Source organism: Ranitomeya variabilis, chromosome 2 (assembly GCF_051348905.1).
Source record: "Ranitomeya variabilis isolate aRanVar5 chromosome 2, aRanVar5.hap1, whole genome shotgun sequence".
NCBI lineage: Eukaryota > Metazoa > Chordata > Amphibia > Anura > Dendrobatidae > Ranitomeya > Ranitomeya variabilis.
In genome coordinates, this window is record NC_135233.1 from 369,452,440 (window position 1) to 369,478,895 (window position 26,456).

The 26,456-nt window shown below is 44.5% G+C and overlaps 1 protein-coding gene across 1 annotated transcript; it reads right to left on the bottom strand.

Moving 5' to 3' along the window:
- Positions 1-13,551: 13,551 nt before the first annotated feature.
- On the bottom strand, positions 13,552-14,481 carry LOC143803781 (olfactory receptor 5B12-like). Its single transcript, XM_077281549.1, has one exon. It carries the CDS (start codon positions 14,479-14,481, stop codon positions 13,552-13,554), a length of 930 nt encoding a protein of 309 aa, XP_077137664.1.
- Positions 14,482-26,456: the final 11,975 nt, after the last annotated feature.

Sequence of the window (26,456 nt, forward strand, 5' to 3'; positions counted from 1 at the left end):
CTTGAGTTGTTAGAAAGGGGTTTATCCTTTTCGCCGGCAGCATCATTTGATGTTTTTGAAGCTGTCAAGGATCTTCATTTATTTGCCAGGTCCTTGATCTTCAAGAAATATTTCTTTAATGGTAATCTGGCTGCCCTTTTTCCTACAGAAGAAGAACAGATAGCCCTCCGCACATTGGAAGAATTGGCTGTGGAACATGACACCCCTGAGGGAGGTATGATCCCGGCCTCTATTCGTCCTAAATCTAAGAAGTTTCCTCCCCTTTCTTCGTGTCCCAATGTGGATCTCTTTGTACAACTAGTGACTAAGGAATTTTGTGAGATCCCTAGACACATATATAGAGATAATTTGACTAGGGAGGAAAGGGGGCGCCTTCGTGTCCTTCAGGACCTTGGTGATGTAGTTTTTAAACCGGCGGACAAGGGGGGTAATGTTGTTGTTTGGCCTAACATCATGTATGAAAGGGAGGCCTTTCGCCAGCTCAACAACCAAGTCTGTTACAAGAAACTTACGTTCAACCCCTTGTCCGCCTTTTCTAAACAGCTTACTGACATCATTAAGGGGGCTAGGGATGTGGGGGTTATCACTGGTGAATTGGCCTCTGCGCTGGTGGTGAGTGAGCCCACAATCCCTACCTTTTATCTTCTCCCCAAGGTCCACAAGGACATGAGGACGCCCCCTGGTCGTCCGATAATATCAGGTAGAGGCAACTATTTAGAGAAGGTAAACCAGTGGATAGATTCGAAACTGCAACCGTTGGTGGTAAGTTTACCATCCTATCTGAAAGATACTGGTGAATTCTTGAGATTGATGGACGGTGTACGCCTTGAAAAGGATGAATTACTGGTGACAGCTGATGTCGAATCTTTGTACACCAGTATTCGACATCAGGATGGTCTCAGAGCAGTTGGATTCTTCCTTAACATGTCCAGCTTTTCTAAGGAAATGAAGGATTTAATTCGTCATTTATTGGAATTTTTGTTAACACATAATTTTTTTGTTTTTAAGGGGTCCTTCTTACTACAGCTCCAAGGGACAGCGATGGGGGCTCCTTTCGCCCCTGCCTACGCCAACCTGTTCTTGGGGCTGTGGGAGAGGGACCTCCCCCTGCCTGACCATCCGGAGTCAATGTGCCGCGTCCTTCTCTGGACGCGGTACATTGACGACATCATGATGGTCTGGCAGGGTTCGGTTGATAGTTTGAGGACATTCATGACATCTCTTAACAATAATGACAGTAATATAACATTGACATACAAGTTTGATGGTAATTCTATCGAATTCTTGGATGTCATGTTGAAACGCGATGCATGTGGTGATGTACAGACCACTTTATATAGGAAACCAACTTCTACTAACCTTTTGTTGCACGCCTCCTCCTCGCACCCTGGCCATGTTATTCAGGCTATACCAACTGGCCAATTTCTTCGTTTGCGTCGACTATGTTCCACAGAGGCGGATTTTTTCAGTCAGGCTGAGGATCTGAAAAATAGGTTACTAATTCGTGGCCATAGTAAACGAAGCATCAAAAAGGCATTCAATAGAGCTTAACACTCTTCAAGAGATACTCTGTTGTACAAAAGTAATAATAGATCTAATCATGAGGTAGTCCGTTTCACTACAAAATACCACTCCCAGTTTCCAAAGATGAAAGAAATATTACAAAAATCCTGGCATGTATTGCGAGCTGATCCAGTCATTGCACGGTATCTGCCGGAGAGGGCCGGCATTGCAGTCAGAAGGTCTAGAAATCTTAGAGACTTTTTAGTTCATAGTCATTACACTGGAGGGCGAGTTCCCACTTTTCTTGATTCTATGGCTGTCAGGGTGGGGTGTGTCCCCTGTGGCCGCTGCGTCGCTTGCCCGAACATTGAGAGAATTGGCGTGTTCCATAATTTTGATGGGTCACGTGAATTCAAAATTAAGAAAAGGATAACTTGTTTAAGTAAAAACGTAATCTACGTTGTAACGTGCCCATGTGCCAAGATGTATGTGGGCATGACAACCCGCTATTTGAAAACACGCATCCGTGAGCATGTTTTGGGCATCGACGCGGCGGCGTCAGTGGATGACATCTCCACCCTGAAAACACTTCCACGCCATTTCAAGATGTTTCATGACTGTAATGCCGGTCTCCTTAGAGCCAGGGGTATTGATCTTTTGGAGGTTGGGATTCGTGGAGGGGGCACATTCCAGCGGCTGGCCCGTGTCGAGTCCAAGTGGATCTGGACACTGGGCACGGTCCAGCCTGCTGGATTAAATGAAAATATTAGTTACGCCCCTTTCCTGTAATTATTCAGTATTTTTATCTGATTATTTTCTTCCCTTCCTCGTGTGTCCTACCCTTATTAGTCTGTGGTTGTTGGCCTGGCAGTGACGCTGCCGGGACTATGCTGTGTTATTGTTTTTAACTTTTTAATATTGTATTTGTCTTCAGCACTTTATGTCACCGGAATGATGTATATGGATGTCCACCGTTATCTCTCTTATAACAAGACTGAGCCTTACGGTCAATACGAGGATGGACGTAGGAAGAACAGTTCAATTATATTAAAGCCTGTAAAGATACTTCTAAAAAGAAGATTGCCTGGGGACGGACTATTGAGGATTAAGTTCATACACGGATTATATGTGTTTATTCTATCTCTTTAGCCCAGTATCATATTGTATTATTGTTTAACCCCTGTTGTTACATATGGAGTTATATCATGATTGCAATTTATAAGTATGTGCTGTTGTTATTTTGTTACAATGCTATAGCCTGGTCTAGTTGGTCATTATTTATGTATCGCTTTATGGACTTATTTAATGATTTGATGATTGAATATTTTTCGATGATTGTGCCTTGTGGCACAAATATGACAGCCATCTGTGGGTTAATTTCTTTCTTTTTGGTATGATGCCCCATAATTCTGTGTTTTAAGTATAAGGTGTAATGTCATCTGATTATTGTCCTATTGGTTACAGTCTGTGCTTGTATAGGTAACGTTATGGTTTTCTAGTGAGCATCCATAATTCCTACCGGCTTTAGTGTTGGTGCGGTTGCCGTGGGGCCCTTGTGCGCCTGCGCGCCCCCGTGTTTGCTGTTGGGTACTCCAGGTCACATGGGGCCCCTGTGATCTCGGAGTCCTTCGGCTATACTCGGGCGCGGCCGGCGCTGTGGTCTCCATGGTACCGCATCGTCACTTCCGGTTATCGGCAATCCTCATTTCCGGTGCGGGTGCTTTTTAAACTTGTTGTGCACTCGGTATCTCTGCCCCCTGACGAAGGTGTTCCTGCCGAAACGCGCGTTGGGGCGGAGGCGCGGTCCCAGGTATTATTGTCCCTAGTGCGGTAAGTGATTGGCAGCCACCACATTTTCGGCATTTTACAGGAGCGGGCATATTGTTGAAGTGCCGCAAATACGACCATCCCTTTAATGTATTACTTTCAGCCACCTCTGTGCATTATATCAGTGGCGGTTTGCTGATCACTGCAGATTACTGCTCTACTATTGTACTGCACCTGTACTATGTTGAATTCAGGTTTTTGCGTTATGTTTACTTAGTTTTTATTTTTTATTTTGTATTTTTGTTAATTTTTTCTATGGCTAAACCCTATACTACTAGGTATATATATATCTTTTCTGGGACGTTATCCTGGGCACGTGCCTCCTGCTTTTTATCCAGCATTTTCTTGTAGTGTCATTTTCCCTCCTTGCACTTTGGTCATGTTAATTATCAATAAAGTATATATATTTTTTGGTATATTATTTGTTGGACCGTTATTTCATCGTTTTCTTGAAAGTGTTATATGCAATTGATGATAGGCCCTGTGGGTCTTTGTCACTAGTGGTACGGATTGTTGTTTTATTATGTTCTACCATGGTGACTAGTTCTATAAGCTGCTATTTATTCCCCCACACAGTATGATGCCTCCACTGGCACAGTATATGAGGGGAGATATGTCTTACTAAGCATACAGTGCAGTCAGTGATGTAGAACCAGAATCTTTTTGCCTCCGGCACGCTACATGCTGAGAGGGTTAATTGAAAACTATGTTATTGGCTGGTTTTAGTAGACCTTCCTACTGGGAAGGAGGTGGGAGGAGGTCCATCATATCTCCACCTGCAGAGTCCTGAGAGGACCTGTGTGACGTCAAGTTCACGTGATCATCACATGGGTTGTTAAATACCTGGACATAAGAGTCAGGCGGGGTTGTGTTTTTGGCAGAGCAGGAACTCCCATATAGCTCCAGGAGGAGTTGAGGACTTTGCAGGTTACCTGCTGGGGAATCCTGCAGGGAAAGGACTCTGTTTATTTTGCTGCACCCTGCCAAGGTTTATGCTATCCATAATAAAGCCTGCCTTGTCTCCTTTTTTCAAGCTGCTGGGACGTATCTCCCTCTGTGTCAGGAGCTCCTTGCGGCTAAAGAGATATACAGTGTTATGATCCGGTGACCTTGGAGCCACATGAAACTTTCTCTGGAGTCAGTGGAATCTATACTGACCGCAATCCTGAACTAACACCACAACTAGAAGTAGCCGTGGGGTGTGCCTAACACGAACCTAGACACCTCGACACAGCCAGAGGACTAAATACCCCTATAGAGGGAAATAGGAATGCTACCTTGCCTCAGAGCAGACCCCCAAAGGATAGGCAGCCCCCCACGAATAATGACTGTGAGTAGGAGAAGAATAGACACACGCAGGTAGAAACAGGATTTAGCAAAAGAGGCCACTCTAGCTAAATAGGAAAGGATAGGACAGATTACTAGGCGGTCAGTATTAAAACCCTTCCAAAAATATCCACAGCAGATAATACAAAAAGTTCCACAATCTAACTAAAGACATGGAATGTATATCTGCCACTCCAGAGAATCCAACAAGACTGAGAAAATACTGACACAATCGAAGCTGGACAAGAAAACACAAAGAATAGCACTGAATTGTGAAGCACACAGCATGTGTGCCACAGAAAAAAAAACCCAGACACTTATCTTTGCTGATTTGGCAGAAAGGCAGGAGGAACCAGGCAGAGGTCCATAACCTCCCAAGAACAATTGACAACTGGCAAGGACAAATGAATCCTGCACGCCAAAATACCCCAGTCAGAACTGCAATCAGCAGATACACCTGACCAGGGCTGCAACTCAGGGGCAACTGCATTACCACCTACAACCACCGGAGGGAGCCCAAAAGCAGAATTCACAACAGCATGGACATCAGAAGGAAAAACCCAAGAATTATCCTCCTGGCCATAACACTTCCATTTGACAAGGTACTGAAGCCTCCGCCTCGAAAAACGAGAATCCAAAATCTTCTCAACCACATACTCCAACTCCCCATCAACCAAAACAGGGGCCGGAGGATCAACAGAGGGAACAACGGGCACCACATATTTCCGCAATAAAGATCTATGGAAGACATTATGGATAGCAAAAGAGGCCAGAAGCGCCAATCGAAAAGACACCGGATTAATAATCTCAGAAATCCTATAAGGACCAATAAACCGAGGCTTAAACTTAGGGGAAGAGACCTTCATAGGAACATGACGGGAAGACAACCAAACCAAATCCCCAACCCGAAGCCGGGAACCAACACACCGACGACGGTTAGCAAAACGTCCACCACATGAGCCCAAATCTGCTGCAACCTGTCAACCACAGAATCCACACCAGGACAGTTGGAAGGCTCAACCTGCCCAGAAGAAAAATGAGGATGAAAACCAAAATTACAAACAAAAGGCGAAACCAAAGTAGCCGAACTAGCCCGATTATTAAGGGCAAACTCGGCCAATGGCAAAAAGGCCACCCAATCATCCTGATCGGCAGACACAAAGCATCTCAAATAAGTCTCCAAAGTCTAATTAGTTTGCTCGGTCTGGCCATTTGTCTGAGCATGAAATGCAGAAGAAAAAGACAAATCAATGCCCAGCCTAGCACAAAAGGACCGCCAAAACCTAGAAACAAATTGGGAACCTCTGTCGGACACAATATTCTCCGGAATACCATGCAAACAAACCACATGCTGAAAAAACAACGGAACCAACTCTGAAGAGGAAGGCAATTTAGGCAAAGGCACCAAATGAACCATCTTAGAAAACCGGTCACAAACAACCCAGATAACCGACATCCTCTGGGAAACCAGAAGATCAGAAATAAAATCCATAGAAATATGCGTCCAGGGCCTCTCAGGGACCGGCAATGGCAAAAGTAACCCACTAGCACGGGAACAACAAGGCTTGGCCCGCGCACAAGTCCCACAGGACTGCACAAAAGAACGCACATCACGTGACAACGAAGGCCACCAAAAGGACCTACCAACCAAATCTCTGGTACCAAAAATGCCAGGATGACCAGCCAACACAGAACAGTGAACCTCAGAAATCACTCTACTAGTCCATCTGTCAGGAACAAACAATTTCCCCACAGGACAGCGGTCAGGTCTATCAGCCTGAAATTCCTGAAGAACCCGCCGTAAATCAGGGGAAATGGCAGAAAGGACCACCCCTTCTTTCAGAATGCCGTCCGGTTCAAGGACCTCAGGAGAGTCAGGCAAAAAACTCCTAGAAAGGGCATCAGCCTTAATATTCTTAGAACCCGGAAGATACGAAACCACGAAATCAAAACGGGAAAAAAACAAGGACCATCGAGCCTGTCTAGGAGTCAGCCGTTTGGCAGACTCGAGGTAAATCAAATTCTTATGATCGGTCAGGACCACAATACGGTGCTTAGCTCCCTCAAGCCAATGTCGCCACTCCTCAAACGCCCACTTCATAGCCAACAACTCCTGATTGCCGACATCATAATTGTGTTCAGCAGGCGAAAACTTGCAGGAGAAGAAGGCACACGGTTTCATCAAAGAACCAACAGAATCCCTCTGAGACAAAACGGACCCTGCCCCAATCTCAGAAGCGTCAACCTCAACCTGAAACGGAAGAGAAACATCTGGTTGGCGCAACACCGGAGCAGAAGTAAATCAGCGTTTAAGCTCCTGAAAAGCAGAGACAGCCGCAGAGGACCAATTCGCCACATCAGCGCCTTTTTTCGTCAAATCAGTCAAGGGTTTAACCACGCTGGAGAAGTTAGCAATGAAACGGCGATAAAAATTTGCAAAACCCCAAAATTTCTGAAGGCTCTTCACGGATGTAGGTTGAATCCAATCATGAATGGCCTGAACCTTAACAGGATCCATCTCCATAGATGAGGGAGAAAAAATAAAGCCCAAAAAAGAAACCTTCTGCACCCCAAAGAGACACTTAGACCCCTTCACAAACAAAGCATTGTCACGAAGGATCTGAAATACCATCCTGACCTGTTCCACATGAGACTTCCAATCATCGGAAAAAATCAAAATATCGTCCAAATATACAATCAAGAATTTATCAATATAAGTCCGGAAGATATCATGCATGAAGGATTGAAAAACAGATGGAGCGTTAGTGAGCCCGAATGGCATCACAAGGTATTCAAAATGGCCTTCGGGCGTATTAAACGCAGTTTTCCATTCATCACCCTGCTTAATACGAACAAGATTATATGCCCCCCGAAGGTTAATCTTCGTAAACCAACTAGCCCCCTTAATCCTAGCAAACAAATCGGAAAGCAAAGGTAAAGGGTATTGAAACTTGACCGTGATCTTATTCAAGAGGCGATAATCAATACAAGGTCTCAAGGAGCCATCCTTCTTAGTAACAAAGAAAAAACCTGCTCCCAACGGTGAAGAAGATGGCCGAATATGCCCTTTTTCCAAAGACTCCTTAACATAACTCCGCATGGCGGTATGTTCAGGCACAGACAGGTTGAAAAGTCGGCCCTTAGGAAACTTACTGCCTGGAATCAAGTCTATCGCACAATCACAGTCCCTGTGCGGTGGAAGGGAACTAGACTTGGGCTCATCAAATACGTCCTGAAAATCAGACAAAAACTCTGGAATTTCAGAAGAGGAAGAAGAGGAGATTGACATCAAAAGAACATCATTATGAACCCCCTGACAACCCCAACTAGTCACAGACATAGATTTCCAATCCAACACAGGATTATGTACCTGCAACCACGGAAAACCCAGCACGAAAACATCATGCAAATTATGCAACACCGGAAATCGACAATCTTCCTGATGGGCTGGTGCCATGTGCATGGTCACCTGTGTCCAAGACTGGGGCTTATTTTTAGCCAAAGGTGTAGCATCAATCCCCCTTAAAGGGATAGGGTTCTGCAAAGGCTGCAAGGGAAAACCACAACGCCTGGCAAACTCAAAATCCATTAAGTTCAAGACGGCGCCTGAATCCACAAACGCCATGACAGAAAATGATGACAATGAGCAGATCAAGGACACCGATAACAGAAATTTAGGTTGTACAGTACTGATAGTAAATGAACTAGTGATCCTTTTTGTCCACTTAGGGCAGACTGAAATGACATGAGAAGCGTCGCCACAATAATAACACAACCTATTCTGATGTCTGAATCCTTGTCGTTCTGTTCTAGACAGAATCCTATCACACTGCATTGGCTCAGGACCTTGCTCTAAGGACGACGCCACAGCACGCACAGTTTGACGCTCCCGCAAGCGCCGATCAATCTGAATGGCCAGAGAGATAGAATCACTCAGACCGGAAGGCGTGGGAAACCCCACCATAACATCTTTAACGGATTCAGAAAGACCCTTTCTGAAAATTGCCGCCAAAGCATCATCATTCCATTTAGTCAACACAGACCATTTTCTAAATTTCTGACAATACAATTCTACCGCCTCTTGACCCTGAGACAGGGCCAACAAGGTTTTCTCCGCTTGATCCACAGAATTTGGTTCATCATATAATAATCCTAAAGCCTGAAAAAAGGAATCTACATTAAGCAAGGCAGGATTCCCAGATTCCAGGGAAAATGCCCAATCCTGAGGATCGCCACACAGCAGGGAGATGACAATTTTAACCTGCTGAATAGAATCACCGGAGGATCGCGGTCTCAGAGCAAAAAACAGTTTACAATTGTTTTTAAAACCCAAAAATTTGGACCTATCACCAAAAAACAAATCAGGGGTAGAAATCTTCGGCTCTAAAGCAGGAGTCTGAACAATATAATCATAAATACCCTGTACCCTAGCAGCAAGCTGATCTACACGAGAAGCTAATTCCTGAACATCCATGCTGGCACAAGACTCCTCAGCCACCCATAGATAAAGAGGGAAAAAAAGACAAAACAGACTGCAGAAAAAAAAATGGCTCAACACCTTTCTTCCCTTCTTCTGAGATGCATTTAACTCATTATTGGCCAGTTGTACTGTTATGATCCGGTGACCTTGGAGCCGCATGAAACTTTCTCTGGAGTCAGTGGAATCTATACTGACCGCAATCCTGAACTAACACCGCAACTAGAAGTAGCCGTGGGGTGTGCCTAACACGAACCTAGACACCTCGACACAGCCGGAGGACTAAATACCCCTATAGAGGGAAATAGGAATGCTACCTTGCCTCAGAGCAGACCCCCAAAGGATAGGCAGCCCCCCACGAATAATGACTGTGAGTAGGAGAAGAATAGACACACGCAGGTAGAAACAGGATTTAGCAAAAGAGGCCACTCTAGCTAAATAGGAAAGGATAGGACAGATTACTAGGCGGTCAGTATTAAAACCCTTCCAAAAATATCCACAGCAGATAATACAAAAAGTTCCACAATCTAACTAAAGACATGGAATGTATATCTGCCACTCCAGAGAATCCAACAAGACTGAGAAAATACTGACACAATCGAAGCTGGACAAGAAAACACAAAGAATAGCATTGAATTGTGAAGCACACAGCATGTGTGCCACAGAAAAAAGAACCCAGACACTTATCTTTGCTGATTTGGCAGAAAGGCAGGAGGAACCAGGCAGAGGTCCATAACCTCCCAAGAACAATTGACAACTGGCAAGGACAAATGAATCCTGCACGCCAAAATACCCCAGTCAGAACTGCAATCAGCAGATACACCTGACCAGGGCTGCAACTCAGGGGCAACTGCATTACCACCTACAACCACCGGAGGGAGCCCAAAAGCAGAATTCACAACAATACAGGCGGCTTGACCTGGATCCACGGGCGGAAAAGAAAAGATGAGACTGATCTTCGCGATACATCTTTTCTTCTCCGCCCATGGAAGATAGTTTGTGTCTCGAGTGACATCACATGGACACAGGACAGCGACTCCCGCATGTCAGCGAGAAGACTGACGTGACTGGCCAGCACGTTGTCTTCAACATCGGTGGCGAATTTGTGTTACACAAAATCCCCAGCAGCTGACTAATTATCTGAAGTGAATCCAGGTCAAGCTGCCGCATATCTCCTTATCCACACGGAGCTCCTGACACGGAGGGAGATACATCCTGGCAGTTTGAAAAAAGGAGACACTGTAGGCTTCATTCATCTATAGTTAATTGTAGCTCATACTTTTTTTCATTTTGTTTCATTCCGTTTTCACGCACAGTGGCATTTGTATGCAGCATTTTTTTAACTTTCCAAAGAATTTCATTTAGGATGAAAACCTAGTTATCACGCGACCATAAGTATGAAAATCACATTTGAGTGAAGTTGCCATACGATGACTGCTGGAACCTACAAGCAGAGCTGAGTTCTGACAGTGAGGATATTACATGTTGTTAGGATTAGCATGCTACAGGACTTCCTTTTTATAATTATAGATCTTGTACAGGTTTGAGATGACAGTCTGTAGTCACTCATGTGACCGCAGGCTTCTGAATGCTCAAAGCGCATGCTCTGCACTTTTAGCATTCTCTGTTGCCGGTGGCAAGAGTGGACGGTCATGTCAGCACAGGTTTAAGATTTGTACATTTCTGGCCACATTCCTTCTAGATGTGTCCAGCCTCTCTCAATTAATTTTCATTAAGTGAGGCCACGCTTGTCTATTCAGCACGTGACTGCATGTATGCAAATTGTCAGCAGCACCAGAGAATCCTGACAACGTGCAGTACGCACTGTGAGAATTCAGAAATCTGCAGTCACATAGAATGACTGCAGACTCATCACAAACTTACACAATCCCTTTTATGCTCCTAACATAAATAACAATATGAGAATTAGTCAGTATCACAAAAAACATTTACATCCAGGTACCTTATAGCTGACGTTGCCTCTGAATGGGGTTGTACTCTTTCTTTTCATCTTCTTCTTGTCCAGACTCCATGAAGATTTTTTTTCTCATCCACAGCCATCTCTGCAGATTTCCATCTTCTTCTGTCTTGTGCTGCACATCCCCTAAAAATAGCAGTGTCACTATAATGCTCCTGAATAAAAATATCTGCCCTATGCTGAACCCCTGAATAAATAATGGCCCCTCACTATATTTCCTGCACAAAATCTGACCGACACATTGTCCCTTTTATGGTACATGCTTTCCACTCTGTCCTCTCATTCTGTCTCCTACCTATAGGGCCCAGTCTCTATACTGTGCCCCCTCTTCACACTCCCCTCCTTGGCTTACTGTCTCCTCCTGGCTGTGCCCTTACACTGTCCCCCATGCTATCTCCCCTCACTACTCATTCTCTAATCTGTGCCCACTCACACTTTCCTCCCCCCAAACTGACTCCTTATACTATTCCCCTCAATAGTATATTCACACCTTTCCACCTCCCTCTCCATACAGCCTCCGCGTACATTCCCCTGAGTTCCAATACTGTGTTTGCACACATCCCATCATCCTCACTCCCCATACATTCTTCCCCTTGTTAACCATACTGTGTACACACCCATCCCCCACTTGCTCCCCAAAGTGTGTCCGCATATATCACCCCCTTCGCTCCCCATTCTGTGTTCACACCTCTCCTCCCCATTATGTGTCTGCACCAATCCCCCACTCACCATACTGTGTCTGCACCCATTCTCCTCATATATTTCTGCCCTTGCTCTCCATACTGTGTATGCACCCATCCCCCCACTCACCATACTGTGTCTGCACCCATCCCTCCCATACTGTTTGCTCATACATGACCACCATCTCCCCCTTGCTCCTCATATTGTGTCTTCAAATATCTCCTACTCCCCATATTGTGTCTGCACCTGCCCCTTCTTGCTCCCCAAACATGTGTCCTCAAATCTTCCCCACCCTTGTTAGATTAAATCTCAGTCCCTCCCCAACACTAAATCTCCCCTTCCTCTCCCCCACACTAAATCTCCCCCCACACTTAATCTCCCCCACATTAAATCTCCTCCTACTCCTCCCCTACAATAAATCTCCCCTCACTAAATTTCTCCCACCCCTACCCCCATAGAGAAAATCTCCCCCCACAGAGTGAATCCCCCCACACAGAGTAAATCTCCCCATCATTCAATCTTCGGTGTCTTCAGCTCCACTGGAGCACTTACCACCTAAATTCTTTGCTCGCCAGCAAGTAATGTTAGCAGCATGATCACATGACCTGATCACACTACTGACATTGCCCTAACCATTCGATCAGCACTTCTATTGTACTCAAGTCTGAAAGGTGCAATTACAATTGTTCAATGGGAGCCAGCGCGATGCACCTTCTCTGAGTCGGCTGTCAGTTTGACATTCAGCTCAGAGAACGGCCGACAATTCAGACTTCTGCATTCGGCGGCCTGATGGTGCCCCCTTGTTGGCTTCGCCCAGGGCAAATGTCCAACCTGCCACCCTAAATACGCCTGAGCCATGCTTCAATATTCAATATGAGAACTATGAGATGGTTTTAAAGATTTTACAATTACATCTATGACAGTGACTTTGAAACTACTCAACTTGGACTGTAAATTTTCATATAATTTTAGAGTAAAGTCAATAAGAGATCATTCAATGCTAACTTTGGCAAAGCAATGTCCAGAAAGTATCAAAGCAAAGGAAAGCAGTGTGTTGTGATCAACGATATATGTGCAGCCTTGTCTGTGTCCTGAAGTGCCAGATCTACTTGTTAAACCTATGTGGACACTCTATGGAAGTATGCATTAACCGTTTCGCTGCAAGTAGTTTTTGGACATTTTGCATCTCTGGTACCCAAAATACTTTTGTCAAATACAAATGTCCTTCCATTGGATTTTATCAATAAAAAGAACCATACACAAACAACAGAAAGTGCAGAGTAATGAACATGCCACAAATTTCAAAATCCTCAGCATGTTTATTGTTGAGGACTTGTCAGGGAAATCCCAACGTTTAGACTTAGTGAATCATACTGAAGCTTATCTATATGTAATCTGCTGGGTTATTCCCTGCAAAAATTCGAGTTTCAGACTTAAAAGGATAGAATTTCTAAGCCTAATCCTTTCTTTTTCATGGTAGGTAAGCTGCCACTACCAAAGTGATAAGAACATGTCATATTTTATATGTATGGGACACTCGGAAAAGATAGATGTTCGGCCGACAGTTACATAAGGCACTGGCCTACAGATTTTTATTTCTTTCTTCTCTAAAGAAAGCAGCCTCAAAAGTTCTTATTTTTAATTATTTTTAATTAAGTTATTTCCATTTTATCATAACATTTCATCACGAATATCTTACTATTCTTATGGACGATAGGTCAGAACAGAAAATAGAAAATCAAAAAGGAGTTTTCAAATCTCAAGTTACTTTCCAATTCCCAAACCTCCTTACAAAAGCTGCTTTCACATCTTTGTTCTTTAAACTATAAATCAGCGGATTAAGCACAGGGACAATAGTCGTGTTAAACAAAGAAAAAAGCTTTTTGGATCCCAGCAAATGAGTAGGTATGGCATATTGTAAGATTAAAGTCGTGTAGAGCAAGACTATGACTGTGAGGTGTGAGGAACACGTGTAAAAGGCTTTTTTTCTACCGATATTGGATCGTATCTTCAATATGGTCTTAATTATAAAAGAATAAGAAATAAAAGTCAGAAAAAATGGGATAATGATGTAAATGATCATTCCTTGAATAATGGTCAATCTTTCTAATATTGTGATATCACTGCAAGCAATGTACATGAAGGCGGCAAGATCACAACAAAAGTGGTCAACCACAATGGAGGAGTAACAAGAGATCATGGATAACATCCAAACATAAGGAATGACTTGAATAAAACCAAATATGCAACAAAATGAGGCCAAAAGAAGACATATCCTAAAGTTCATAATAATGTTATAATTTAATGGCCTACAAATAGCCACATACCGGTCGTAGCTCATGGCCGTCAGTATGAAAAGTCCATGTCCTGATAAGGATCCAAACATGTATGATTGTACCATACAGGCCAGGTAGACCACTCTGTTGTCTCCGGTGATGAACGTTAGAAGGATCTTATGTAGGGTGACAGTAGAAGATGTCATGTCAACTACGGACAGGTTGGCCAAGAAGAAATACATGGGTGTGTGAAGATGGGAGTCTAGGCAGACCAGGAGAAGAAGGCTCATATTCCCGACAAAGACAGTGAGATAAATGACTAAAACAAGAACAAATATCAAAGCCTGGAGCTCAGGAACATCAGATATTCCCTTTATGATGAAATAGGTGATGATTGTTTGATTTTGCTTCATTTTTACATCTTTTTATAATACCTGGAAAACAACACAGTGACAATTATCTATACTTTATTTAATATATGAGATAGAATAGTGATAGTCAATCACTACTACCAGGTGTGCATCACAAGGACCTCCTGATGACACCATATGGAATTGGTTACATACCGTATGGGTGCCATATTAACACTCAATAAAACGAGTGAAGCCATATTATAGCGACATACACAAACTGAAGTTAGTTCAATGGAGATGAGATGTCCAGCTAAGGTTTTCCAAATAATCAGATTATACACTATCGAAAAAATAATAGTCAATTGAAGTGAAATATTCTTTGGTCTCCAGTTACACCAATCAGTAAAAACTAAATATAAAAATGGTAGAGCTATAAGTCTACCCAGAAAGGATTTAAAAAAGATCTGTATCAACATTTGTAGGACAGACTCTAAAGTTGAAGACTGTGCAGTTCTGATTTTCTTTGTCTCAAAAACCAAAAAACCACAACGGTGCTAAAAAAAAGAAATATAATGTACTCTGACCTTACCTTATACCGGCTTCCAACTGGGCAGACATTAAATAGCTGCAGCCAATCATGGCCACGGATTACCTATAGCAGTCATATGTCCAAAGAAACCCATAGAACCTGCATCAGAATGGTATATCTGAACTTTAATCATCAAATGCACCCAGCTTCATTTTAAGATATTTTGTGCCAATTGCTAAATTATTCATTAAAGACTAACTAAACTTTTATTTTTTTTAAATACTTTTGCCCAGCATGGAAAGTAATGAAACTTTGCAAATCACCTTATTATGGAATTTGTCTTCATCCCTGTATAAAAAAAAAAAAAGTGGCCTTTACCCCCTGCTTTTCTCCGCTGTGTTTTCCAGCTTTCCACACCATTGATATGAGAACAAGGACATTTGGAGTACAGAGTATGGCAGTGATAGGTCAACTCAGCTCCTGTGACTCACAAGCTCTGGTGACAAATCTAAGCACTGAGTAGGAGGTGACACATCACTGCCGTCATCTCTACACCAAATGTGTACATTCTGATAGTAATGGAGATGAAGACAGGAAGATAGACTGGGGAAAAAGTCCAGGAGGGGCGGAAGCCACTTTCATGCCACTTTTTACAGGATGAAGACAAATCATCTTGCAAAGTTTCATAACTTTCCATGCTTGACAAAATTATTTAAAAGTTAAAAAAAAGTTGGGTCACTTTGTAAATTATATTTACCTGGTCTCTTGGAGGTTCCTTTGGTGTGATATGCATTAAAGTACACCCAAAACTGAAAAGAGAGGACACTCCACCAAAAAATTCATCAGGAAGTTCGTGCTGAATGTCTCTGGTGAGGAGTAATTTAGGGGCCATCCATGTCCACAGATATATTGGCCATTTTGTCACAGTTATTATATACTGTTATATGTTTTGCTATATACAGTATGTCTCAATAATAAGGCCATTATATAGGGGTTAATTACCAGGGCACAGTCATGTCAGTCTAGTATATATAATATCACAGTAAAAGCTGGGATCTCTGATACTTTATAGCTCTTCCTTCTCCCACTAATTAATCCCTTTGATCTTCTCGTCTCCCAAGAGACTCATTATGTAACTTTTTAGTAAGTTTTATTTTATTATTTAAGTGTAGTGTTGTGTTGTGCATAAGTAATTAATGATATTCACATGAAAGGGATTTGTTTGTGTTCTTGGTTTAATGTACATAAGGTAGATTGCTGTTAGGGCTTATTTAGCCGTCTAATTTTTCCACGTAGAAGAAAAACAGATCAATCATTTTGATGAGAGTTTGATCAGAGTGTGCACCAAAAACAGGCAGAGATGCTTACCTGTCTAAATGGATCTGCTGCACCCTGCTTGTGCATTTGTATTGAGGCCCATTTAGACAGATAAGCATCTCTGCCTGTTTTTGGTGTATTTTCTTGAATTTTTTCCTTTTTGGTGTTTTTCATGTTAGAGTAGGACTGGCAAAACGTAAGGACCCTTGGCGCAGGTTGCCGGCTTGCATATTATGGCCAGAATATCAACTAATACCTTACATATATTTATATGTTTTGTTTTGCACGTATATTTTTTGCAGGGTGCAGTTGGGCCCAAATTGTTCTGTACACTGTGGCCTCTGTTCACACAGGATGCATTTTAGCACTGGGCAGCCCGCCATAGGGCGTCATTAATAGGCTGGAGCCAGATGCTTTGCATTCCTTGTGTGAACATGCCACATACAAAGTATGTATCTCAGTGCATTGGTGTACCACACGGCCAATCCCTGATTGAAGGCTGGCTGTTTCATTAGGTATTGCACCTGTGCATTTGCCATTTTATTTGGGTCCGCTGCACCCTGCTTGTGCATTTGTATTGAGGCCCATTTAGACAGGTAAGCATCTCTGCCTGTTTTTGGTGTATTTTCTTGAACTTTTTCCTTTTTGGTGTTGATCAGAGTGTGGTCTGAGTGTCATCCCTATTTCTTGTATGTGGAGAAATTAAAAAAAAGTTTCTGTGTTCTGAAACTATATGAAAATCGGACCACACTTGGTTGTCATCCAAGTGGATCTGATATTTTAACTGACCCATTGACTTGCGTTGTCGATTTTGATCCGACCCTAGGAACAAATTCGGATATGTCTCCGTGATTTTCCATGGCCATGAAAATTCATCATGGGCATGTGAATGGCTCCATAGACTATCAAACGTATGAGTTTTATCTGTGAAAAACAGGGATAGGACTCGTACGTGAAAATCGGACATCTAATGGAGCCCTTAGAGCAGGGGTGGGGAATCTTTTTTCGGCTGAGGGCCATTTGGATATTATTTATACCATCCTTCGGGGGCCGTAGAAACTCCACCCACAAAGTACATCCTGACTCTGGCACTGGTTTCAGGACTTAATCTTTCATTGCATGCCCTTCAGTGTTCAGTAGTGAACACTGTGTGATGTGCTAACATAGCAAGAGGAAATTAATGAGCCTGTGGCAATCAAAATACAGCTCCTTGCCCAAGAATGCGGTCCCTGAGAATCTGCTCGGGGGCCTGATAAAAGGTCATCGAGGGCCATAAATGGCCCTGGGGCCTGAGGTTCCCCACCCCTGCCTTAGAAAGTATTAATGTCTTCAGGCCTGCCAAATATCACAGGTTGTGTTCTCTCCCAAGGACACACTGAAACATAAGACTAATGAGGCTGCAACTAAGCTGGGAGGAGTATTTTTTTACTGGTTATGCAGCTATGAATTCTGCTATTTGCTATCATGTAAGAAACTCCTTTTGTGCACAGAAGACTTACAGTATATTCTTGAAGGGTATATAAATAAACGAACAGTCTAGAAAACTTTGGAGATTTGCATCTCTTATTCTCAGTGATCATAAATTGAATCCCCGAAACTACTAAGTCTGCTTTACAATTTTCAACATGAAATCAGTAGTGGTTCGACACTCGGTAGCCCCACCACTAATTAACTTATATCTGTTGAGGCAGTGGTCTGATGTAAACAATAAATGAAATGGACAGAAGAGCTCTGTACATGGCATACACTCACCAGCCACTTTATTAGGTACACCATGCTAGTAACGGGTTGGACCCCCTTTTGCTTTCAGAACTGCCTCAATTCTTCGTGGCATAGATTCAACAAGGTGCTGGAAGCATTCCTCAGAGATTTTGGTCCATATTGACATGATGGCATCACACAGTTGCCGCAGATTTGTCGGCTGCACATCCCAAAGATGCTCCATACAAGGCAGGATGGATCCATGCTTTCATGTTGTTTAAGCCCATCTGCCTCAAAGTTCGACGCACTGTGCGTTCAGAGATGCTCTTAGGCCTACCTTGGTTGTAACGGGTGGCGATTTGAGTCACTGTTGCCTTTCTATCAGCTCGAACCAGTCTGCCCATTCTCCTCTGACCTCTGGCATCAACAAGGCATTTCCGCCCACAGAACTGCCGCTCACTGGATTTTTTTTCTTTTTCGGACCATTCTCTGTAAACCCTAGAGATGGTTGTGCGTGAAAATCCCAGTAGATCAGCAGTTTCTGAAATACTCAGACCAGCCCTTCTGGCACCAACAACCATGCCACGTTCAAAGGCACTCAAATCACCTTTCTTCCCCATACTGATGCTCGGTTTGAACTGCAGGAGATTGTCTTGACCATGTCTACATGCCTAAATGCACTGAGTTGCCGCCATGTGATTGGCTGATTAGAAATTAAGTGTTAACAAGAAGTTGGACAGGTGTACCTAATAAAGTGGCCAGTGAGTGTAGTTGCAGTGGTGGTTTACTGCACTTTATCTCCCATATCTTTAATAAATAGGACTTTCTAAGATGTTCTCGAAATTTACAACATGGATATCCTATTTATCAGGGTTTGATTGGTTAGGGCCCAACCTCCAGTAACTCCAACATTTAATGTAATGTGTTATATCTCTTATCTGTAAAAGGTAAACAGTGAAGGTCATGCGGCACCTTCTTTGTGCTGAGAGCAGAGGTCTCAGAAATCGAACATCTACCATTCAAACTTTGATATATTATTCTTAAAATAGCCCTTCAGTGTCATAGTCCTAAAGAATGCTTTAAACACCTTCCTGACATAAGTTGTAATAGTAATCCCTATGATAGAGTCACCAGGAGCACCATACCCAGTATATGCCAGTTATACTTATCCGGAATCTTCCTGTAGCAGCAGTAACTGTGTTAGGGCTAGCGGAACGCACCAAATTATAAGAGAGATAGTATAAGATGCGTTCGCAGCCCGGGGCCCACCGTGCAGAGATGGAACCTGCTGCTGAGTAATGACGGACTATATGGCAGTACAATGTGGATACACACACGGGTTAACTTCACCCTGTGTGAAGGAAGCAAACCCTGTTGCGTCACAGGGCCACGGTACCACACCAAGAGCGCAAGCAAGGAGTCTCAGGACTCTATCCCAAGACACAGGATTAGAGTACGTTCAGACCACTTGCGCTCGACACCGCAACTGGGATGTCAGAGTAACTGAAAATATAATTTAAATGCACAAAAGTGCGTGCTGTGCCGCTTTGGCGGATGCCTCCAACCACCCAGACTTGGGATAGGAAAGCGCTCTAATAGCGCACGGCGCCGCACTGGCGGTCACAGCAATTGATGCTTTATCGTGTGTTTAGTACTGATGGCTCTGTCAGGCGCTAGATAGCAAACATCCACCTTACACGAGCAGTCATACACAAGGGAGGGGATGATTAATGAGCGACTTTCACACATCAACACACACACGATTTTAAGTATACACTAGCGCATGGCCGTGCGGTAATGCGAACCTTTTATAGCTGCAGCAAGTATAGGACCTTCCCAGAAGGACCAATGGGAGGCTGCCACAGAAGTTGAGCACCTTCAGGACCTTCCTAGAGGACCAATGGGATTTACTGCAGTATCTAAGCATGTGACCCTTGATCTCCAAAGAGAGATCCTACCCTGGGCATGCTCAGTATGTGAAAAGCAGGACTTAGTCCCAGAAAGACCTGCTCGCTGCTGAACATTGCTGGCTACAAGGACAGAGCCTGGAAGGGCAGTAGTAACCAGTTGTCCAGTATCAGCCTGAGCTAGACGCTTGGACCGATGTCTCCGCTGAGCAGACTCCACTGTGGCTGGAGAAGAACGGGAGGCAGCAGTGGAGATGGTTCGAAATTCCCCCTGTGCAGAGGCAGGAACTTGACAACTAACATTACCCCCCTTCTTGGACCTCGCTATGCTCGAAGGCAGCAATGAGCTGTGGAGCTCGAATGTGGTCAGCAGGCTCCCAGAACCTGCCCTCTGGGCCATAACCCTTCCAATCCACCAAATAAAATTTTTTACCACATATCACCTTACACCCCAAGATAGCGTTCACCTCGTAATCGTCTGTAGACGAACCCGATGTCCCGGCAGATGACTCAGAAAACCGGGACAAGTATACGGACTTCAAGAGGGACACATGAAAGGTGTCGGTGATACCTAGGAGTGGAGGAAGGGCCAGACGGTAGACCACAGGGTTAACCTGTTCGAGGACCTTGAAGTGACCCAAGTAGCGAGGTGCAAACTTAGTGGACTCAACTCGCAGCCTGATGTTATGGGCGGAGAGCCACACCAAGTCGCCAGGAGCAAAGGTCGGAGGGGGTGCTCGCCGATGTGCATCGGCGGAGGACCTCATTCTCTCCTTGGAGGACCGGATGGCATCCTCAGTGCAGTCCCAAATGTCCCGTGCCTCCACAGCCCAGTCTGCCACCCTGGAGTCGGCGGAAGACACAGGCATAGGCACAGGAACCCGCGGATGCTGGCCGTAATTAAGGAGGAATGGGGTCTGACCAGTGGAGTCGGCTACGGCATTGTTTAGCACAAATTCCGCCCACGGTAGCAAGGATGCCCAGTCATCCTGCCTAGCTGGCACAAAATGTCACAGATATGTGACCAGGGTCTGGTTGGCCCTCTCTACCAAGCCATTCGTCTCGGGATGATATGCTGAAGAGAGATTCAACTCAATGCTGAGTAGACGACAAAGCTCTCTCCAGAACCGAGACGCAAACTGGGGACCCCGGTCACTGACAGTTTTGTCAGGCATACCGTGTAGGCGAAAGATATGTTTAATAAACAACGCTGCCAGAACCCGTGCAGAAGGTAGCCGTGGAAGAAGCACCAAGTGCACCATTTTGGAAAAATGGTCGGTGATCACCCAACTAATGGTTGAGCAGGTAAGCCCACCACAAAATCCATCCCGACCATCTCCCAGGGCCTATCCGCCACCGGGAGGGGGTAAAGCAACCCAGCTGGTCGTTGCCAAGGTGACTTGTTCTTGGCGCAGGAGACACACTCCCGAACATAGTATGCGACGTCACGAGCCATATGCGGCCACCAGTATGTCCTCGCCAGTAGTTCAGATGTCCTTTTGGACTCAAAATGTCCACCCACCCTGGACGAGTGAGCCTAAGAGAGAACCTCCAGATGCAGACTGGATGGTACAAAAGTCTTGCCCGGAGGCACAGACTCTAGCGAAACCGGGGCCACAGTTTTCAGGCTCTCGGTGGGGACAATAAGCCGAGGCTCCTCTTCTTCCTCCTCAGATGATACAACGGAACGAGAGAGAGCGTCGGCAAGAATGTTCTTCTCCCCGGAAAGAAAATGGAGGCTGAAATGGAACCGGGAGAAGAACAAGGACCATCTGGCCTGGCGAGAATTTAACCGCTGGGCTGTTTGCAAGTACACCAAATTCTTGTGGTCTGTGAAGACTTGGAAGGGAAAACGAGCCCCCTCCAAGAGATGTCTCCACTCTGAGAAGGCCAACTTCATGGCTAGCAACTCCCTGTCCCCGATGGAATAATTCCTCTCCACTGGTGAGAAGGTCTTGGAAAAGAAGAAGCAAGGATGCTTCCGACCTTGAGCATCCTTTTGCAAAAGGACTGCTCCAGCACCAACGGATGAGGCATCCACCTCCATTATAAATGGCTTATCTACATCGGGGCGATGTAGGATGGGAGTGCTGGCGAAGTGTGACTTAATGGACTGAAAGGCCTTGGAGACCTCCTGAGACCACAATTTGGGATTTGCTCCGTTCTTGGTGAGGGCAACCAAGGGAGCTACCAAAGTTGAGAAGTGTGGAATGAACTGGTGATAGTAATTAATGAACCCCATAAAGCGCTGCACTGCTTTAAGAGAATGGGATTCCTGCCAGTCCATCACAGCCTGTAGTTTGGCAGGATCCATAGCCAATCCCTGGGTGGAGATGATATAGCCCAGGAAAGGTAAGGACCCCTGCTCAAACACACATTTCTCCAACTTTGCGTAGAGGGAATTTGCCCGTAAGAGGTCGAAGACTCTGTAAACATCTCTTCGGTGGGAGTCAATATCTGGAGAGTAGATGAGAATATCATCCAGATAGACTATGACCGAGGTGGAGAGCATATCCCAGAAGATGTCGTTCACAAAGTCTTGGAAAATGGCTGGGGCATTACAGAGCGCAAAGGGCATCACCAGATATTCATAGTGCCCATCCCTGGTGTTAAAAGCCGTCTTCCATTCGACCCCCTCACGGATGCGAATCAGGTTGTAAGCACCCCGCAGATCTAGATTAGTAAATACCCTTGCTCCCCGAAGCCCATCAAAGAGCTCAGATATCAGGGGCAGGGGATACTTGTTCTTAATGGTGATGGGGATAAGACACCTGTAATCTATGCATGGACGTAGTTCCCCGTTCTTCTTCTGCACGAAGAAGAACCCAGCCCCTGCAGGTGACACTGACTTCCTAATGAATCCTCTTGAAAGATTTTCCTGGATGTACTGTGACATTGCCTCCATCTCTGTGAGAGATAACGGATAGACTCGACCCCGGGGAGGATCAGCACCAGGCAAGAGGTCAATAGGACAGTCATAGGGGCGGTGAGGCGGAAGGGTCTCCACAGCCCTTTTGGAGAACACGTCAGCATAGGGCCAATATTGCTTGGGGAGAGAGGATAGATCTGCGGGTACCTCAGTAGTAGCAACCTGAACACATTCCCTCTGACATCTACCCCCACAAAATTCACCCCATCCCAAAATTCTGCCTGTGGACCACTCAATATGAGGAGAGTGGTACCATAGCCAAGGTATCCCTAACAGGACCTCATCAATTCCCTCAGGAATGACGAGCAGAGATATGATTTTCTGATGAGATGGTAACATGGACAGAGAAAAAGGGATGTCTGGTGTGTTATCTGTGAGGGCAGTGTCGACCCATTTACCACTCGTATGGTTACTGGTTGAGCTAACATTACCAGGGGAATTGCGTGACGTTGGACGAAGGCAGAAGACATAAAATTGCCCTCCGCCCCAGAATCCACACAGAGCTTCACTGAGTGGGTAAATGAGCCAATAGTAATTGTCCCCTTAAAGGACAATTTGGAGGCAAATGTCGCCGTGTCTAGTGTACCTCCACCTACTACCACTAGACGCTGATGTTTCCTCGACCGCTGGTAACATCTGGTGGCAACATGTCCTGACTGCTGGCAAACATGACAAACCTGGAGTGCACAAGCGGTCCGGGACTTAGATCCCGCCCGTGACACTTCCATGGCCTCATGTGACTCAGGAGCCTGGACTGGAGATTCCAAAGGTTTGGCGAAGGTGGGAGCCAGCCGAAACCTCTGCCTACACTGGGCTCGATAATAGAAACAGCCCAAAATGAAAGAAAATAGTATACTTATCCTCCACATGCTCACAACCACAGTGGGGGAGCCTATCAGGAGGGCATGCTTACTAGAGCCGAATAGGGGGGACACTCCTCTACTCACTAATACAACACGAAAAAATGGAGTTAATGTCCACAGCAATTACTTGCAATTACTTGCAAAGTCATAATAATTTATTATTAACAGGTAAAGTCAAAACAACACATTACAGTGATATAAAACTACACATAGAAGCGGCTAGACAGGAATGGCAATAGCACATAGAAACAAAAAACGGTGCAGCTCGTGGACTGGTGCCCAATATACAACTATTTATATGCCACAGTGCAAAGTCATAAATTGGCAAGTACACGGGGGAGGGCCTATATGTCAGTGTATAGTGTACCTTAGAGCCCTGTACACTGGCTCTTCATGTTTCACAGCCCACCCAACAAACAAGGATAAGTATACTATTTTCTTTCATTTTGGGCTGTTTCTATTATTGTGCTGTCTGTGTTTTCACAGTAACCAGTCTGAGAGAGATGGACTTTCGTGAACGCGAAAAAGCGTGGCTGAATCAGCTTGACCAAGTGTTTAGCGAGAATGGTAGTAGCACAGTTGATTTTAAATCTGGAGATATAACTGGCCTGACAACAAGATATAAGGATTTTCTCAATAAACGTACCCGCCTTTGGTGGAATAAGGCCTTCTTGGAGCGTTATATTGGGTGTGGTCTAGTCCCCAGAGGCTTACGGGTTCAAGTTTTCCCTTCGTTTGTGGTTCATGACACTGAGTTTGTTGAGCAATGGGAGGAGGCCGCCTCCCAGTGCTCTAAGAGATTTATGGAACTGCTATCTAAGTATAATGAGAAGCAACTAAAAGAACTAGATGTGGAATTAAATTCTACACAAGATGAGATAAATAAGTGTCTTATTGGTGAGGCGGCCACGAAATTTAAAGATGAGATTGATGTATCTCTGAAAAAATGGGAGACTGAGGTTGTACAATATAAAACCAAAAAATATCAGCGTGATCTGGCTGATCGACAACAAGGGAGAATATACAAGTGGCATAATAGACGAGTATACAGTAGGAATCCCTCGAGAGGTCGATCTATGTCCATCTCTTCTATATCCTCGACTGAGGAAAGAACACAGAGGTTGGATAATGTGAGATCTGGATGGACAAAAAAGGATTCAGAGAGGAATAATGACTGGAGAGAAGGACGTTTGAGGAATAAACGAAAAATGAATACTCCTCCCTCTATGGATAAAAAATCAAAAACTAACGTACTAGAGGTAATCAATCTGTCCAGTCATATTCGCTCTGAACCACAAAAACAAGTTTTAGAACTTGGTTTGTCATTTTCTCCTTGTAACAATTTTGACTTTTTTGTAGCAGTAAAGGATCTACATTTGTATGCCCGGAAGATCATCCTAAAGAGGCTCCATCTGCGTTCCTCAGGCAATGCTACGATAAGTGATCCTATAGAACTAGAAACTCTCAGAAATTTGGAGGATCTGGAGCGAGAATCTGCTAATGAAGGGGTAAGTACCTCTCCACCTCCTATATCTGCCAGATGTACCACTTTTCCCCCCTTGTCCCTCTGCCCACAGGTAGAAATCTTCACCAAATTGGTGATGAAGGATTTCAATAAAATAACAAATTATAAAAAGAGGGATAATCTTTCAACTGTACAGAGGGAAGCCTTACAGGAGATTAAAATGTGGGAGGATGTGGTCATCAAACCGGCGGACAAGGGGGGAAACGTTGTCATCTGGCCTGTGGAGAGGTACGAAAAAGAAGCGTTTCGACAATTGAGGAACAGGGAGACCTATACCCCACTGCCACAGAGTCCTCTGACTAAATTCCAGACCCAATTGCAAAATATTTTGGAGATAGCTTATGAAAGAGGCATCATTAGTAAGAAGTTGTTGGGTGGTCTATTAGTACAATACCCGGTGATACCAACCTTCTATTTGCTCCCCAAGGTCCACAAAGACCTGATTTCTCCTCCTGGGCGTCCGATTGTCTCTGGCATCGGAGGGTTGTGCGATGCAACATGTAAATTTATTGAATATTATTTGCGGCCACAGGTTGAGACTCTGCCCTCCTATGTCAGAGACACTACGGACGTCCTGAGACGTTTGGATGGCCTTGTCGTGGAGAAGGACATGGTATTAGTTACGGCGGATGTTGAGTCATTATATACCAGCATCCGCCATGTGGATGGGATGAGGGCTTCGAGATTTTTTCTTGAGTCCAGTAATTTGGATCCGGATCTGCGCGAGCTGGTGGAGTTCATCCTTACACATAATTTTTTTGTTTTTAAGGACCGATTTTTTCTCCAGAGGCAGGGCACTGCCATGGGGGCGGCCTGTGCGCCATCGTATGCTAATTTATTTTTGGGTTATTGGGAGCGTGAGGTTTTTCATGATGGCGCACAGTCGGCCCCCCAAATTCTTGGGTGGTACAGATACATAGATGATGTTCTGTTTATATGGCATGGCCCTGTCTTGGAGTTACAAAGGTTCATGGTGGGACTGAACAACAACGGCTCCAACATCAGACTCACATATACATACCATGAGAATGAGATCTCCTTCCTGGACATAACATTAAGGGTACAAACGAATGGGTACATCTACACTGACATGTATAGGAAGGAGACATCGGTTAACGCACTGCTGCACTCAACCTCATCCCATCCACCCTCCACGATAAGAGCCATCCCTATTGGACAGTTCCTTCGGGCTCGAAGGATCTGTGCCTCTGACTCTTTATTTGAAAGGCAGGCGATGGACCTTGGGGAGCGATTTAGACAACGT